General features: G+C 46.3%; 4 protein-coding genes across 4 annotated transcripts; 2 read left to right on the plus strand and 2 right to left on the minus strand.

Annotated features, from left to right (window-relative positions):
- Positions 1 to 7,468: 7,468 nt before the first annotated feature.
- BT62DRAFT_913157 (Aldo/keto reductase) lies at positions 7,469 to 8,890 on the plus strand (the record flags this gene model as incomplete). Its single annotated transcript, XM_043183880.1, has 11 exons — positions 7,469 to 7,527; positions 7,586 to 7,643; positions 7,691 to 7,727; positions 7,775 to 7,853; positions 7,905 to 7,980; positions 8,030 to 8,066; positions 8,117 to 8,264; positions 8,316 to 8,369; positions 8,421 to 8,503; positions 8,554 to 8,711; positions 8,765 to 8,890. 11 exons carry the CDS (start codon positions 7,469 to 7,471, stop codon positions 8,888 to 8,890), a joined length of 915 nt encoding a protein of 304 aa, XP_043033054.1.
- Positions 8,891 to 10,348: 1,458 nt separating this feature from the next.
- BT62DRAFT_1081508 (uncharacterized protein) lies at positions 10,349 to 10,984 on the minus strand (the record flags this gene model as incomplete). Its single annotated transcript, XM_043179676.1, has 3 exons — positions 10,349 to 10,797; positions 10,846 to 10,870; positions 10,921 to 10,984. 3 exons carry the CDS (start codon positions 10,982 to 10,984, stop codon positions 10,581 to 10,583), a joined length of 306 nt encoding a protein of 101 aa, XP_043033055.1. The 3' UTR covers positions 10,349 to 10,580.
- Positions 10,985 to 11,680: 696 nt separating this feature from the next.
- On the plus strand, positions 11,681 to 13,957 carry BT62DRAFT_699078 (uncharacterized protein). The gene is made up of 20 exons (XM_043181926.1): positions 11,681 to 11,892; positions 11,943 to 12,021; positions 12,071 to 12,084; positions 12,140 to 12,229; positions 12,282 to 12,291; positions 12,342 to 12,359; positions 12,415 to 12,440; positions 12,496 to 12,521; positions 12,577 to 12,611; positions 12,671 to 12,695; positions 12,762 to 12,773; positions 12,832 to 12,847; positions 12,900 to 12,942; positions 12,997 to 13,097; positions 13,143 to 13,202; positions 13,262 to 13,419; positions 13,471 to 13,495; positions 13,550 to 13,643; positions 13,719 to 13,748; positions 13,813 to 13,957. The coding sequence occupies exons 1-20, from the start codon at positions 11,831 to 11,833 to the stop codon at positions 13,921 to 13,923; spliced, it is 1,035 nt and encodes a 344-aa protein (XP_043033056.1). The 5' UTR covers positions 11,681 to 11,830; the 3' UTR covers positions 13,924 to 13,957.
- A 474-nt stretch (positions 13,958 to 14,431) lies between these two features.
- On the minus strand, positions 14,432 to 15,167 carry BT62DRAFT_1013781 (uncharacterized protein; the record flags this gene model as incomplete). The annotated part of the gene is made up of 3 exons (XM_043178111.1): positions 14,432 to 14,606; positions 14,715 to 15,004; positions 15,141 to 15,167. The coding sequence occupies 3 exons, from the start codon at positions 15,165 to 15,167 to the stop codon at positions 14,432 to 14,434; spliced, it is 492 nt and encodes a 163-aa protein (XP_043033057.1).
- Positions 15,168 to 17,856: the final 2,689 nt, after the last annotated feature.

Raw genomic sequence — 17,856 nt, forward strand, 5'->3', positions numbered from 1 at the left:
TTTGTTCCGTCTGCATTGTAGACTGGAATTGGTGCCACCATGGCTTGGGTTGGCAGCTTGTGCTTGTTGACAAAAGCATGGTTAATGGAACTCCCAGTGCACCCACTATCAACTAGTGCAGTGACTTTGTGAGCACTTCAAGATGTTAACGTCTCGATTTGAGCTTCGATCACTAGATCTTGTCCTGAAGCCTTGGATTGCCAGATGAACTTCCTCGGTCCATGTGGTTTGTCGAGCCATTCTAGGGCTCGACATCATTCAGCTGATCGCATTCCAGTGATCATGTCATCAATTACTTCTTCAGCTCGGGTCCTGTGTACCCAATTCTTGAGTATGGCCTTTGCTGCTTCTTCACTCCTTGCATCCTTGATGGCTCGCCAAGTCCATTCGGTGTCAAATGGTTTGAGCCATCCAGTGGGATCTGTTTTCCTTGTTTGGTTTGCCTGTTCTGGAAGTTTAGTTTGGCAAACTTTTGATGAAGACACACCTTTGGGGCTCACTGCCCCTCTTCAGCCCTTCTTTGGCGCTTGAGTTGTCATAGGTGGTTCTTTAGGTGATTCTTTGTCCTGAGTAATGGGGTCGGGTATATTCGAATGCACACACAATTTAGACATGAGGGTTATTTCTAAAGAAAAATTGTCAGTCTGTCCAGCAGTTGATGACCCATTGCTCTTGTCCTTGGCTGAGCTAGTGGAATCACTCACTGCTCGGCCTTGCCTTTTCCCTCCTCGGGTTCATCGTTTCTGAGGTCCTGTTCCTCCTTCATGAGTTCTGTGATCTGTGCCCAGATATCTTCCCTTGTGCGCTTGTTCTTGTTCTGTGGACAGTCTCGTGCTATGTGGTCCGGCTGGCCACAATTAAAGCACTTCCCCTCCTTTTGGAGGCAATCCACATCAATATGCTTACCCTTTCCAGTACTTGGGCCCTTCCCAGTTTGCTTCCCATTGTTTTGGGAAGTTGGGACTGAGCTGCCAGGCCTGGCAGACATGGTCACATGGGGTTTTGAGGGCTTCAGGCCCTGTTCCTGGTACCTGTGCTGTCCCCACAGGTTTGTTGCCTTGGCCTTCTGTTGCTGTTGCTCTTGCCACATTAGGATGATTCTGGCCTTCCATTCATCATAGCTGATTGGTATGCTGTGTCCAAGATCTGAAATGGTCTTCAAGTAGTGGGGTGGCAGTCCCAGCTTCATATACTCGACCATTCGTCCTGAGTTGACTATGTCCTCTCAGACTCCAGTGAGTTTTCCGAGGTGTTCCAACTCATCAAAGTAGTCGGGTGCCGCCTTGTCGCCCATCTTGTACTCCTTCATCTTGGCCTTGTGTACTTCTCGTATGGCAGGATCTGTGAACTTGTCATGGATCATCTGCTTTAGTACTGGCCATGAGGAGAATCAATGATGTTGTCATGTGGTTGACCAGAAGGTTGGAGCCAGCAGTACCCACCATACTTTTGCCTTGTCCTGGAAGTAGGTGGTGGCATAGTTTACTTTGTATATGTCAAGGAGGAAATATGAGGCAAACACCTGGAAATATTGGTCGCAGTCTAGAAGAAAATGGTCAATATCATCTGATGCCCCTCTAAAAGGAAGGGGGTCCCACCCAAAATTTGGCTTGACATTTAATACATGCACCTTCAGATCGAGAGGCGACATTGGATTCAGGGGTTTCCCCCCAGGGGGACCAACCCAATCTGTAGGGGGCCTTGGAAAGGAATGTAAGGATCCATCATTGGCGATGGGGCTTCTTGGCATTGGTGGTCCTTCCTTTCATACGATCTGCCCATCTTTGATAGTCCATCCCTGTGCTATTGCTTCGGGATCGTCCTTCTTTTGATTGGCAGAGACTGATCCACTGCCTTTGGCTTCATTGAGCAGCGGTTGCCCTCCCAATAGTTGGCTTCCTGTGCCGGTCCAGGGGTTCGGGTGATAAATTCTTGGCTGTCCATTGGATCGGGCTAGCCAAGATGCCATACTATGGATGGCTGAGGTGGTGACCGAATATCTTGAGGTCGCTGATCAGACTGAGGATGCCATGTATGCCGACTTGTTCGGCATCATACTTGGGGTCCACAGCATTGGGGCCTCTTGCTTGCCAAACCTTGGCCGATATGGTGGCATCGCCATCATCTGGTAATGTAAGAACCGCTGGTTGAAATTAAAAATAGCACACTCCATTGTGGCATACTGTAAAATTTCCTCCTTCTCAACCTGATCAGCGGTGGTGTACCTTCGTCCCAGGGACAATCGTAGCCAGTGATCATCCTGCTATAACTCAGCTACCTGCTCCTGGTATAGCTGAATAAACTCCTCTTCCTGTGCCTCTTGTTCCTGACGTTTCTTCTCCTGTTCTTGACACACTGTTATACTGACAATACTTCCCCACTCAAGGATGGGGTCCACCCAGCTGTCTTGGTCCTCCCTCTCAGCCTTGTCGTCCCCTTCAGCTCCCTTGTCAGTGGTCCCCTCAAGGAGGGAACTGTCTTGCTGGCCAAAGGTTTCTGGGGTGGGTAGGCTGGGGCTGAGTACTTGACTCGGCATCATCAGGTCTGGGTCAAGGAGTAGGCTCCCTGTCGGGCTGCTCTTCTTCATCTTCTGCTGCCAGCGCCATTGCTCTGTGATACCGGCAGAAGTTTCGGTAGAAGTGTGGACAAAGAAAGAGGGCAGTGATTGGCCTGTTGAGGTCCCTTTTGAGATCCCCAGTGGGATCAATATGTTTATCGTCGCCGCTGATTGTTCCCCGCTCTGATGGTATCCCATTTCCCCAGATGGGGATATCGTCAGTTTCAGTGATGGTATCGGTCCCATATGATAATGGGCGGTCATTGTCGAGGAGTGTCAGCTCCCTGTGGTGGTAGTCGTCGGCATGGATGACTCTGGCAGCTGACCCTGTCCAAGGGTCAAGCTCATTGGTGGGAGTGGCAGGTTCCTGGAATGGGGAGTCGGTAGTGCTGATTATGATGGTATGCTGTCAGCTGGTCTGGCGGCCAGTCCATGTCTGTCCCTCAAGGAACTCGGCAAGGGACTGGGGGGCTGGTTGTATTGTGTTTGATACCACTGGATCACATCACGGTATGTGTGAGGCTCCTCCCCTTCCTTGTTCCAGTCTACTGGCTGCTCTTGACACTTCTTGCCAGTATCGGATCTTGTCTCTGTTGGTGTCATCAAAGAAGGAATCAGGACTACTGACCCTTGTTCCCCTTCTGCTGCTTCTTGTTGATGAGGCATGTCAGGGTTGATGCCTGTTGGTACTTCTGGGGCTTGGAGCCATCCGAATGGCATCCAAGGAGTCTCTCACCCGGTGCCCAATTCCAGACTGGGCAATGGTAGTTCTTGACACAGAGATGCTGTGCTTGGGGGAGGGGATGGGGGTGTCAGGTCGGGTTCGTCGAAACCCTGTAGCCCAAGGGTTTTCAGGGTTTCGGACGATTGCTGATGGGGGTCTTGGGGGATACTCGTGTTGCCGCTGCTGCTGCTCCTCTTCCCTAGGACGTTCCTGATTCGAGCTCTCAGGCCTGTCTTCTGGTTTGGTTTCCTTGGGGTGTCAGAAGGAGTTTCAGACAGAGGCAGGGATGTCATGGAGGGGAAGGTCTGGCATGACATTTCGAAGGATTCTGCAGATACGTTGGAACTCTTGGTAATGTTGATTAGCCCAAGCGGTAATAGATTGGCATCCACAGCACAGCTGTATGATCACCAACAAACCGATCAGTGTTCCAATGATAGAAGCTAAGAGTTCGAAGAACTCGTGGGTGAAGTTTGGATCGGATGGATTTAGAGCAGGGGGCATTCAGTTTCTTGTCCAGAGGATCAAGAAGAGGTTGATGGAAAGCATTCAGTTCTTTTAGCCTTTTAGGCTTTAAAGAGGGGAAGCTAGAAGCTTCAAGCTAATTGTTAAGCCCAAACTCCACATGACTATCAACATGTGATAAACAGTTCAGAACCTCACACTTTGGGTTAGACTGACTGAGTTCACTGATGTGATGATAGAGAGTGTGATTCAAGGCAGTTGCAAGTCGCTCGAGATTGGATGGTGAAGAATAAACTTTAGCTCAAAGCTGGGGTATTACAGCAAGAGCTACACTACTTATATACTGTTCTGGTATCGTACTATAAATAAATGTTCACAAAAGATGACTTCTGCTGCTGCTGCTGTTACTGCTGTGGTTACTCAGCTCTCTACAAAGTCTATTGTCCTGCTGTGTGCTGTTACTGCTGTGCCGCAGTTGGAGAACAAAAAGAGTATTGTCTCTCTTTTTACAGCACACAGCAGTGCAGTAGAACCAAGACCGACTGGGTTGCTGACTAAGCTTTCCCACAGTTCTAAGTGCTGGTCCTAAGCACCCGTCCTAAGTGCCAGTCCTAGATGCCCTGACTAAGCAAAGATAGGGGTCACCCCTGAGGAAAAAGAAAAAGAAAATAGGAAAAATTGTAACAAATACTCTTAATGTATCATCAGATTTTACAAAATTACATGCATCAACACATGGGGTGTGTGTCACTGTGTTAGTCTCAAAATATTTAACTGGAATTTGCCATTTTTTAAAAGACCTTTATTCTGAATTTAATGTCAATTGAAAACATAACATCATTCAAGTAACTATTTGTGGTTCTAAAAAGACAAGAGATGATCCAACATCTCAGAAGCTACCTCTCTTATCATCTCACTTAATCACTTTCTGTCTTCTTGCTGATGTCTCAGACTTATATGATGATCTACTTTTCACTACAAGTCTTTCATGCTGCTTCTATGAATGTTATCAGTCTGATAAACACATTTATCAAATCCATTTTATCATGGAATCAGTATTCTTTTCATATGACAGAATATCACAGATCCTATTCATCTTCCATCACTCTATATTATATGATGAGACTGCATTCATAGTCTACTGACTCTACAATTTCTCCATGAAAATAGTGACATTCCAATCATGTCTGATTCAACAAATAAATTCTTTGCAGTCATGGATAAAGAATTCAGAGATCACTCAGCTAGAGCTGGAGGAGCAATTTACTATGCTTCTCTTGGTCTCTCTGAAACAGTCATACAAGCTATGAGATATTGATCATCAAAGGTCAAGACTATCTATATTTAAGACCACCCAGCATAATAAGCACAACTTCAGCTGACATATCTATGCTACTATTTTCTGGCACCCTAACAGTTTTTGTATTGTGATCTGTCCATACACATCTTCAAACCACCTCCACTCTCACTCCTGACATTACTCAACAGCACTTTCAGCTGTTCATACATCATAATGGGTTGAGGAGCATGATCTCTCTTTTGTAATGATCTATCCTCTCTTCTCAAGTAAGCAACAAAGGTCATCATGAGAGCAGATTCCAGGAGTAGAAAGCATTTGTATAGATCTCTGCATGGATCTTGAGACACTTGCAGTTTCTACCATTATAATGATAAGCCTCCAGACTCTGTACACTCTGAATTTAAGGATTCTTTACAAGTGAATCTCCATGGTATTTGCAATCCTACCAAGTCCAAGATTGTCTTGATTATAACTGACCTTCAGTTTTACCAATATATAACCAGACTTACATCTCTACAATCATATTATTCAGCCAATATAGCATCACCTTCAGACATTATATTTGTTGATCCTTTCAGATTCAGTCATTATGATCACTGAGCACAGCCTCTATTAATTACTATGATATATCATCCAATATGCATCACCAGTGCTATAACTGAGTATTCTCTGTGAACTTGTACAACTGGACTGAAAAAGGCTATATTACTAAAACTATTTAATGCAAAGCCATACTTAAGACTGATACTCTCATGGACACTTACTTTAGGATAGAATATTTCCACTCTCTATAGTCTCACAGCAGTTTCCTTTGTGATGTTCAGTGTGAAAATCCATGTACTAACCACCCTCTACAGTCACAGATCATATTGCTATTATCAGAGTAATTTTCTGCAAGCCATCTCTGTTAGACTCAAGCATCATGTGAGTGCTAGCACATGATAAGCAGAAGCTTCCTTGCACTTTGGGAAGTTGTCTGAGTTCACTGATGTGCTTTTTGTTCACTGTGTCACAAGGCTGTTAAGAGTTGGCTCAAGGGTAGAATGATATGAATAAACTTTAGCTTGAAGCTGGGGATATACCAGTGAGAGCAAGCCTCCTTAAATACTATACAGATCATGCTAATAATACTGCATACTTATTGTGTGTCTCTCTATCTGTTGTGTCCATTGTCCTAGAGCATTGCTACCATTCATAAAAGGGTTGTCTCTGTTGTTGGGCATCATTGTTGTGTCGAAAGACAATGACAGACTCGGCTGGTTTGTGATGACCAAGCTTTGTCTCATGGTCCTAAGCACTCATTCTTGATGCCTTGACTAAGCATAAATAGGGGTTTATAGAGAAGGAAATAGAAAAATCATAACAATCTCTGGTGCCTCTCATATTCATAGAAGATTTTTGATAACAGAGCAATGCCAATTGTCCTTTCCACCTTGATAGGTCAGACCTCTCCTGGCTAGTCAAGTCTGGATGGTAGTATTTGATCAAGGGTACTACATTGCAGACTGAAAAGTCACAGTGTATAGCTTGTGTTAAAGCCTGCCTGCACTGTCAACCATATGAAAGTACACTGAAAGCCCACTTGCAAAACTGAAGTCTGGATTGTTGGGGTTCTTGTTAAAATCAGACTCTTATGAGTTTCTATTTGGTATTGCCATGGATATCCAGGTCAATGAGGCACCACCTCATCTATGGAATAGAGCATCCATATCATCTCTGATTCAGTGCCAAGTCTCAGCTGAGGCTGATTCACAAGAGACATTGATGCAGTTCTCTCATTTTTATCCTCACTCCTATTCTGCTCCTTTAGCCTTACTCTGTTACTACTTAGTCAGGCTCATTCATCACTTCCAGGATTTGAGGCTTTGCTTCCACACTTTCTGTTAGCATTATTATTTCTTGTCTGATGAGGCTTCACCTCTCTCTTCATCCTGCAGAAACTTACTCCAGCAGTTTCAGCCTGTGGCATCACCATGTCTAATGCAGCTTTCTTTGAGTTCCTTCTTTAAGCCTATTATTTACCAAGTTCTATCAAATTACCAGCTTTTTATCACCCTCCCATCTTTCTCTTACTTTATGTTTAACAGTGTTAGCCATTCATGCATTTCCATTTGCACATCACAATGGATCAAGAGGCTTGGCCCCTCTTCTGTAGCTATCTACCCTCCCTTCTTGAGTAGGCAGCAGAGGCTTACACTTTCGGCCGAGACAGGTTGAATTCAATCTCCGATCGGATATTGCCGTCGTCATCGAGGCCGACATCTCCTCTACTCGACCGATCTACGCAAGGGATGACAAATACCATTTCTATCGGGAATCAGGTGCTTTCTGCTGACTACGAAGGACCCTGATGCTGTAAATGACTGGGAAGCGCGCATATAAAGCATCCTTCTCAGATCATAGAGAATCCTCAGTCGCTTCGATGCCTCCAATTCCCCTCGTCGAGCTTAACAACGGTACGAAGATACCCATCATAGGTCAGTACACCCGCATACAACGATATGTCGCTCATATATTTAGGTACTGGGGGTGGTCCGAGCGCGATGACGGTCGAGGCGTGTGATGCAACTAAGGGCTGGATGTTAACGGCGATTCAGGTGAGATCAACGAGCATTTCTGAATCGCAAACTGAACGTTACCCTAGGCTGGCTATAGACACATTGATACAGCTTTACTATATGGTGTGTTTCATCCCTGGTTTTCTTACAAGCATGAACGAGCGCCCCAGGTACGGAGAAGGCCATCGGCGAGGCGATCAGAGAGTCTGGTATTCCCCGGGAAGAGTTTTTCATCACAACTAAACTTCCGTGCGCCGTCTCGTCATGTTCTCTTTAAAGTTTAGTAACTCTTAGGAGCAGTTTTAACCGACAGGACCGTGTTGCGGAATCGTTCGACCTGAGTCTCCGAAACCTTGGAATGGATTACGTGGACCTTGTACGCTCCAATCCTTCTGAGAGGACGCCGTTCTCAGTATCCTTGACAGTACTTGATGCATTGGCCCATGGCCATCCCTTACCGAGGTACGCCACCATTAGCCTCCCTCACTCTCGCTGAATGACGGCTCTTATAGGGGCCTGGCTGGATCTTCCACGAGATGCCGACGGCTCCGTAATCACCATCGATTCTCCGACCTTCAATGAGTCCTATGCCGAAATGGAGAAAATCTATGCGAGCGGCAGGGCTAAGGCCATCGGAGTCAGCAACTTTTCCATCAAGACGTACATGCATTCCGCCTGTCCATCTATTCGTACTAACAGCGAAGCCCACAGTCTTGAAGAGCTATTCCAAACAGCAACCGTCGTTCCGGCGGTAAACCAGATAGAGTATGTACCGATTGGATCATTCTCTCTGCATTTCAAACATTCATGATTTAGGCGACATCCATACCTCGCAGAGAGCGATCTCATCGCGTACCACAAGAGAAAGGGCATCGCCACTGAGGCGTATTCTCCTGGGGGTGAGCGTGCCCTTTCGTGTCCTTCGACTCCGCTAACCAGATCCATACAGGGCACGGGAACACCGTCCGAGAAGATCTCATCATCAAAGAAATTGCTGCAAAGCACGGTGTTTCGCCCACACAAGTCATCCTCGCATGGCAAATCGCGGGTGGCGTGATCATCATACCAAAGAGCGACAAGGAACAGAGACAGAAAGATAATATCAACGTCAGTACTCACGGTTCTCTTTGATGACTTCCTTGATTGACCTCTTTCTTTAGCTTCCCACTCTAGATGAAGAGGATGTGGAGAAGATAAATGGATTGGACCGCGGTGAGAGACTGTGTAACAGGATCGACAAGAATGGCAAGTTTTGGGGATGGACGAAGGAGCGCCTTGGGTGGTAGAAGTCATGTTACTTCACAATGTGTTTCTTGAGTCTAGGTACGCGGGTTGAGTGATCCGGTCAGTATCCCTTTGCATGCGGAAATTAATATTCATACCTCGACATGAAGTATTGTGTTCGTGTGCATCTTTTATCTGCTGGTGATTCCGGTCCTCCTTAGCGGTGTAGACATCGATGTATGTATTTATTTTATTTTACCTGGGCGCTTTGGGTATGATTTCCTCCCATGGACTGGCTTTTACGGAAATCATTGGAGTCCACTTGGTTCTTAGGTGCTGAGTGGTGGATATGAGCACGTTTTCTTTCTGGATTGTCACGTCGTAACAAGTCTAACCTCACGCTTTCCCAAAGACTCTGTGTTATTCACATGACTGGCACTTCCAGTTGGCCGAGTTAGTCATGGAACTCACGGTACGGTTCGAATCCACGTCGTTCCTTTGGAATTGGGGATTGGATGCCAAATTTTTCAGCTTTTGGATCACAATACGCACTTACCTTGCTCGTTCCTCTATCATTCCTAACGACCCCGAAACTTTTCGACAACAAACTTCTTTTCCCATGGATCGAAGTGGATCTCCACTATGTGTTTTGTCACCATATCCGACTTGCAGTTCACATCTTGGCATACTGGTAGTGACCCGTGTTGTGGTCATTACGTGCATATATAATGGTTTTGATGCTTTTCACACCAGAGACGGAGTTTCCAGAATGTTGACAGACCCATTTGTGGTCATGCAATCCTGGCTTCGTGGCATATTCCACCCCGCTCGATAATGCACTTTGGGTCGAGGGAAACGTTTTTCAAGGATGGAAGGAGCCTCAGGGTTTGATGGCGCAGCGGCGAGTCTTGACCATCGCGAGGGTAGTTTTCTTTCATGACCGTAGATAATTACGTCCTTCCTCTGCGAAGGTGATTAATGAATGCCCTTTCTCCTGCGAATATTGCACCATACCCCAATTACTATGTGGCGGATTGCCCATGTGCAATACCAGAAGGTGTATGTTCAACCTTTTGTGAACGTCGCCTCCATGGGCAAAGGGTCCATTCGGGAGTATCGGTTCGAATCCGCACCCAGGCGATATATCATGGTGGTCGTTGTCCTTTTCTTTCGTAATAGCCACACGTATAATCCAGTACGGAATTCGACAAATAACTAGGTTTAAAAATTAAGAGGGAAGAAGTTGTGAATGAACCCGGATCTTCTAGAGCTTGAGCGGTACATTTAAGTTTTGAGATGGTAAGTGTATTTATGACGTCCGTGGCATAAAGGCTGTTATCGAGGCCTTGGTTCGATTCCGGCTATTGGCGTTCCTCGAGGACCGAAACTCTTTTTGGGGTGGGGTGGTTATCAGTCATCTACGTGCCAGAGGGCAAAGTTTGTCGAGCTTCCAGGCACTATTTGCTATTGAAAATCGATTCCACCTTAGCATAACAATAAAAACTGAGTTCAAGGAATGCCTGGGAAAGCTACGAATATGACGACTTGTATAATATTTAATATTACCGATATTCGGAAAATACTAGAAAGCATGATATTTCTGCCCGGTCGTTGCTGATCGAGGGTATGCCATTGCTGTTAGATCAGAGACTGATGCAACCTTAGGTAGTGTCACTGTTATCGTCTTGGCGGTGATAGTCACAACGAATATCTGCATCGATCGACTTACTGGGCTAGTCTTAAGCGTCCGCGTCAGGGCTTGATTTCGTCCTGATCATAGTGCAGCCGGATCCGAAGAATGGGGGACTGTAACGCGCGAGAGATAACTTTTATCTTGTTAATACGAGGGCCAACCTCCGGCCATAAATCATATGGAATATCAACATATCGTCCAGCGAAAACCTTCAAATCATTGTTTCGACCTCTTGGCAATGTACGGGAAACGCCTGTGAAGAATAGAGAGCAGGTTCTAGGCGTATCATGGGTTTACCATCATCGTTAACCTCTGAATGCTCACGTCGTAGAAGCTTGCTTCATCTTGACTGACAAAAACGGTGACCATGTCATCCGTGGCGATGATATACTTACGTACTCTTTCGACGGGGCTCCGCGCATAGTTGATAGCGAAGGAAGAGAAAGTGGACACGTCCCTCCATACGTGAGAGTGCTGTATATAGAGGGTAGGACAGGACTCTTGTTTTCTGATCTTATGATGACATGGCCCTCGGAGAAGGCTTCGGATAGACACCCATCAGAACAATGGTTATCGTAGCAGTACGAAGTCGATCGGTGCTCTCTGGCGTCTTCTAGGAAGTGCAATCAAGCTGAACTCGCCGCGTCACCGATCATCTCGAGAGTCAGGAAATCGAGCACAAGTGAAGTAAGAAAAAGAAGCGCACTTTGTTTGGTTGACCAAAATACCCACACTGCCATCTTTTTGCCACGTGTTTCGCCCTACCACCATCGCTGAGCTCAGATACGTTCTTTCTCGCCGCAAAATCCCACTTTGCGGATCTCATAGTATCAGAACACATTGTTATACAACCACTACAGGATTCTTTTACGTTAAAACTCGTCCTCAAAGTTTTCAATCCTTTTCGGAATCTCTCCGGGCCGCCTATGAGTCGGTCAAGCGCTATAAAGAACTCAACGCCAGGATCCTTTCTGAAAATTTCTTTTTGCTCAATCGAGCGACCTCATAGAGCGTATAACAGGTTCATCGGCATACCTCTCCCCCTCTTGCCCGCTCATTGTCTTCAGGCTCTCCCTCTTCGCACCGAGCCTTATGTCGAGAAACATATCCCCGAAATGAACGTATCAATCACATATAGTTCCTCACCCCGGTCCACTAACAATATCAGCCTAGCACGAATCAAACCTTGAAACTCTTCCTCCGCGTTCGGGTTCCACGTGCTATTGTTTTTTTGACGCGACCCTGGGACAACACGGTATTTAAGGATATAAAGTCTTCACTCCGCCAGGACCCTGTATTTGCTCTGACCATGTCGACTGACACCTCGACCACGTATGGTGCGGTGGCCATCGGCGCGCTCTCCGCCTCTTTGTGGCTTTTTTCCCCCTTCCTCCAGCCAATTCGAGCTAACAATTCCGTAGACTATCTGGCGCGGTGGCCATCCAAACGATCCTCTATTACAAGCTCTATCCCTCCGATTCCGTCAGAGTCAAAATACTCGTCAGTAACTCTTACACTGCCATTTGTTTCCTATTTAACCTCGCCACAGGTCTTCGCCGTATGGTTCGTGACACCAATCGCCCCCCAAACTCATACCTGACACACCATAACCCGACAGGCTGCTCGATACCAGCCATACAGGCTTCGTCTGGACATCGCTATGGTACATGGTCATCGGCCACTACGGTAATATCAACGTCATACCTTGGTGAGATTCATTATTCACACCTCCACCGCCACCATCACTCATGTGTTTGCAGGAGCATCGCGGTCAGTGATATCCATATGCAATTCAACCTTCGTGCTAATGGATCAGACAGGTGACCATCGTGATTACGGTATGGCACCTCGATCCCGCCTCACTGCTATCCATCCCTGATCATGTGTTCGTAGGCCGTCCTGACGTTTCTAGTCCACTGGTATGTTCAAATATTCTAATTTCCTGGGTGCTGCCTCGACTGATCGACCGTGCAGTTTCTTTGCATATAGGATATTCATGCGTAGGTCGCCATCCTGCTCTTGCGCGTTTGAACCGTCATAATCCGACATCCCCAGTTAGCAAACGAAATTGGTTTCTTATATGTCCTATAGTAAGTGCCCCTCCTTTCTGTTTCATTTTTCCTATTCTGATACTCACTCACCTGGGCAGATGATCCTGGCGGCATTCCGTCTCGGTGAGGGTCTATCCATATCGCATTGGTGCGGTATTGTTTATTTTGTTCTCTACACGTGGCGGCTAGCTTCTGCTTGCGGTGTGTTTACGCGATGCTTCTGCCGGGGATCTATGGTGCTAACATTGTAACCATTCAGTTACGACATCAGAAATGTATGGGTCCAATGTCAAAGCTTAAAATCCCTCCATTGATAATCCCGGGTAGGATACGTCTAAAAACGTACTCTACATTCAAAGAAGACTTTCGAGTAATCACGTTCATCCCACACGATATCCGCACACTACTGATGACCCACATACAGTGGGTGTTCACACTAGGCCTCGCCCTATCCTCCACAGTAGACATCCTGATCACCGGATCCCTCTTCGGTCTCCTGCACACAAGCCGCTCAGAAGCTGAGAAGTACACCAAAGCTCCTGTTCTTCGCCCAAATCTTACCTCCTCCAGCCTTAACGCCGTCATAGATTCCCTAATATTATACACCTTCGAAACAGGATCTCTTACATGGTACGAGCATCTTATCTTTCTCCGCGATTTCCGATGGCTGACTACGTGACTTTTACCAGCGCGGCAACTATCATCGACATGATATGCGTGAGTCCTCCCTCCCTCCCCTCCCTCTCCACATCCCGCGCCGCCCATCCTGATATCATCGACTCACGACAGTGGCTCACGATGTCGTCGAACCTCATTTTCATGGGTGTGCATTTCGTCATCGGTAAACGTACGTCTGAGTCTGGCGTGTTACCATACCAGCTGACATCCCCTCTGACAGTATATGCCAACTCGCTATTAGTAACGTAAGAGAGTTCTCTGTCCATCGTCTGTCGTCCGTTCACGACTGCGACTGGCAGGCTGAATACACGCCGTGGTCTGCGGAGAGGACAGACGTCTTCGTTTGGTCGGACGGGAAGTGCGATACTCCTCGATAGTCGTCGACCTCGTGTGGTGCGTTCTCTTGTTCTTCGGATCTAGAGGGAGGGAGGCAATCTGACGTGTTCGTTCTGGCTCTGGTTCTGGCAGGCAGACCTGAACGTCGCTAAACGCGCAGAGGTAAACGATTTGATCCTTTTTTCGTTGAGTTCAAGTTATTGACGGATCGATCTACCGATGGTAGCTTCAGATTAGCGTGGAGCGTAGCGTGCACTACTCGACGGACTGTAACGTCAAGCTGGGACCGAGGTACATGACGAGTCAGGAGAGTATCAGTATGGAGGGTGTAAGGTAACTTTGTGATGTAGACGTCTTCTCTGCGTGTTCCGTCTGGTCAACGGTTCAGCATCGCGCTATGTGAAATTAGATTTCCCTGTGCTCACTACCCTGTTCGTGATGGTTTTTTTTTTTAAAAAAACGCCGAACATGGTCCCCAAGGCAACTGTACCAGCAGGCCTGCGAATCTGGCCCGGCCCCATCTTGGTTAGGGTGACCGCCCGCCATTGCGTATTGGCCGAGAAACCCTTCAAAGCGGCCGACCCTCTTCAATCCCTTTAATCCTCTCATTTTCGACAACGCGGCACATAAATCGAGTCTTTGGCTTCCATCTTTTATCTCCCATGACATATATCTCATTGTTTTCCCTTCAGCGCCATAACAGCGAAGGACGGCATGTGCAGCGGACATTGCTGTGGCTCGGAGTTCGAACCCCACGTCCAAATAAGGCTTCTGACTTGTCGTTGGCAAAAGCAAATTTTTAAATACCTCTTTTCTCCTTTGGTTCATTTGCATGGTACGACCGCTCAATATCGGCCTTTTTCGTTCATGATCCTGCGATGAAGGAATGCGCAATGCGGCATAAACACTGCGGCCTGGCTCAGGGACGATTTTCGCATGATGGATAAAGTTTCGGCTGTGGCTTCGACCGGCAACGAAAGAAAATTGCTGTATGAAAAGCGGATGACGGCCGACCCCTTACTACGACCGACATAATTTTGCTATTCTTCACAGAGACTGAAAACTATTGACGCTCTTCGAAAAAAACCTCCTACTGGACATGTAAATTCGAGTATATAGCTGAGCTACGGCGGAGCCATTGAAATTCCCAAAACAATCTTCCGCCCAACGGTTTTCGAACTTCCTCTGGTGTAATTCACAGGCGGTTCATATTCGCGTTCGATTCGCCATCCATGATTTTTGATGACAGGTAGACTGCTATTGCTATGGTCAACTTTTTTTTTACCCCCGTGCGTGTGTGTATCTCGGTCGAAGAATTTATGAAACGCTCCCTTGTAAACGTCATGCTCTTCGTACTGTCCCCACTCTTTGGGGCTTTGGGTTTCACTGTGACGCTTATTGTCTGAGGGTTTTCCTTCCTGATAGAAGCAAATCGTTATAAGGCGTCAGGGCGGACCTTTGTCTTCGAGTTTATGAGCCCGTCTGCAACGGCTAAATCCAAAAGACAAAGAACTGTGGCCAATTTCCCTCTGACAATGCTCCTAGCACAAATACCCGTCGTTTGACCCTTTCGCTACCCATCGAGGTTGTCTGACGCTTTTCCCATAGTGCGAAAGGGACTGGAGCTGTAATGTCGATCCTTTGTCTCCCAAATCACTATGAATCTGTGATTAAGGACCGTTGCCGTTTAGCCTTCAAAGCTAATCGTCTATTGTCCGAAGCATGATCCTGAATTTTGAAGAACCTCTGGCTCAATAAACCCATGCATATGCAGAGATCAACGTTCTTTCATTCAGAATCAGGGAATATATCGATTGTATTTTCAATTTTCGGTAGAGACGTGACCGTCACATCTGCATGCTGGAGGAGATAGATAATTTTCCTGCTGAAAATTCGATGCCTCGTGGGTAACTGTGGTTTGATAGTGAAAAAGGCCATGCTTGGTTCGATTCCTCACCTCCGAATAAGTTCATAGAATCCAACTCTTTTTTTGGGGGGGAAGGGGGTTTTGAGAAATTGATATTCAAATTATAGATCTTTCATCCTCTCATATTTGCGGTGAATTCTGCACCTGTTAGAATGCAGGTTTGGACTCATTTTGACCTGCGAGAATTCCTCCCCTAGGCATGGTTGCCTCACTTGATGGCTGGCCTGCACTGCTTACCTGTGAAGGGATCAAGTTTGTAGATCCAACAGTATATGTAAGAGACTAAGTGTTTTTGCACCGAGGGAGTTTTATGACTTCCACCCAGAGTTCAGGGCATGCAACCGAGAATGTACTCTGAGTCCTAGTCTTTGCTTTGAATAGGAGATGCTTTGTTTTCTCATCGCCTCACGATGTGGGTAGCATATCGAGCAAGGTCTCCCATAAGTTAAAACTCGAGGTTCGATTCCTTGTGCACATGTGATGACAGTCATTATATATATAATTTTACTCATTTGATACATAAATGACACCTCTCTTGAATTGGAGGCGTACACTGAGAACATCTACCACCTAATGTGATGGCGTGATTCATCTGGGATGATTTTAAGTGGGAAATATTAGTAAGATAGTGGTATGAAGCTGATTTCCTCCTTTCTTCTTCCAGTACAATTATCGACTTCCTTTTTCCACACGGATATAGCTCAAGAGAAGACGTGGCTGTCGATGGTTCAATTCCCTATATCTGAATTAGAAAACTGGTCTAATACTATTTTTTATTTTAAATAACCCTTTTCCACCAAGCAACAACTCAGACAGCTATGCAAAGTTTCTAATGCTTAGTTTTCACAGCTTGATGAACCCCTCCTAGCTGTGATCCATCTCAATACGCTTATCTCAACTCGGAGGATGAGGGCCTTAATGTCGATATCAGCAAGGATCAGAATGGTAGTAAAGGAACTCTATTACGAAGGCTATAGCAGACTTACCTCTCCAACGCGCCCCACAGTATCAGAACACCCGGACATGAAAATAGAACATGTGGAGACTTGAAGATGAGCGGGGCGCGGCGAAATCAAAAGAAAATGCATGGAATCGGAGAATTCCAGAGAAGAATAGGCCGTAGTACAATTGTTTCCCTTCTTTCTACTGTTTCACCCACGAGTACACAAATGTGGTCTCGCATTGGTTCCCGAGCATGTCGGGTAGCTCATCGTGAGGAGTCGTAACCATATGCTGGCACTGGGACTGGAGGCAAGACAGAGGCGCTGATCATAGTCTGTAGAGTCGATAGTGGTAGTGCCGGTTCAGTGCCGATTGACCCATCGTCAGTCATGCATAACACTCTATCACCTTTCTCATCACGTCTCACAGATCGTATTGTCGAGGGACATATTGCAGTGTCGCGGGGTTTGATTCAAAGCCCTGTTCGTGATGGTGAAGAAAAATAAAACACCGAACGTGGTCCGAAAAGCGACTGTAACAACATGGTGCAATTCTGGCCCAGCCCGGTCGTCGTTAGGGTTACCGCTGGCAAGTGCTTACTGTTAACCGGGAAACCTTTCAAAGTGGGCCAACGCTCCTCGATTTTCTATAATACTACAACGCGGGACATAGACTAGGAGTTTGGGACCTTGACGTTTATCTCTGCCGAAGTATATCTGATAGGCTTGTCTTATTGTTTTCTATGTATCTCCTGAAGGACAGCATGTCCAGCGGCCATTGCTGTGGCTCGGGGTTCGATGCCCACATCCCATTGTCGAATGTCGAATGTCGTTTTTTCAACCTCTTTTCTCCTTTTGTTCATTTTCATGGTACAACTGCTCAACACCGGTCCTTTTCATTCATGGTCCTGCGATGAAGGAATAAACAAAGCTGCATAAACACTGGGGGCTTGGCAACTCCTGGGTGTTTTAAATTTTTCCTTGCAGAGGTCTCGCTTTCCGTTTTGGGCGCCAACGGTTTAATGCTATTCTGTGTTACCATTGTCAGCGATTTTCTTACGATACATAAAGTTTCGGCTGCCCTTTGACTGCAAATGAAAAAAAATTGTGTATGAAAAGTGGAGAACGGCCGATTCTTTACTAAGGCCACCATAATTTTAGTATTCTTCGCTGAGACTGAAAACTATTGACGCTCTTCAAAAAATCCTCTTACTCGACATGTAAATTCGAGTATATGGGTGAGCTAGAACGTAGCCATTGAAATTCCCAAACCAATCTTCCGCCCAACGGTATTCGAACTTCCTTTGATGCAATTCACAGACGGTTCATGGCAAGTTCGATTCGCTGAGATTGGCATAAAATTGTGATGACAGATAGACTGTTCCTGCTATATTCAACTCTT

Source organism: Guyanagaster necrorhizus (assembly GCF_019112545.1).
Source record: "Guyanagaster necrorhizus MCA 3950 unplaced genomic scaffold BT62scaffold_68, whole genome shotgun sequence".
NCBI lineage: Eukaryota > Fungi > Basidiomycota > Agaricomycetes > Agaricales > Physalacriaceae > Guyanagaster > Guyanagaster necrorhizus.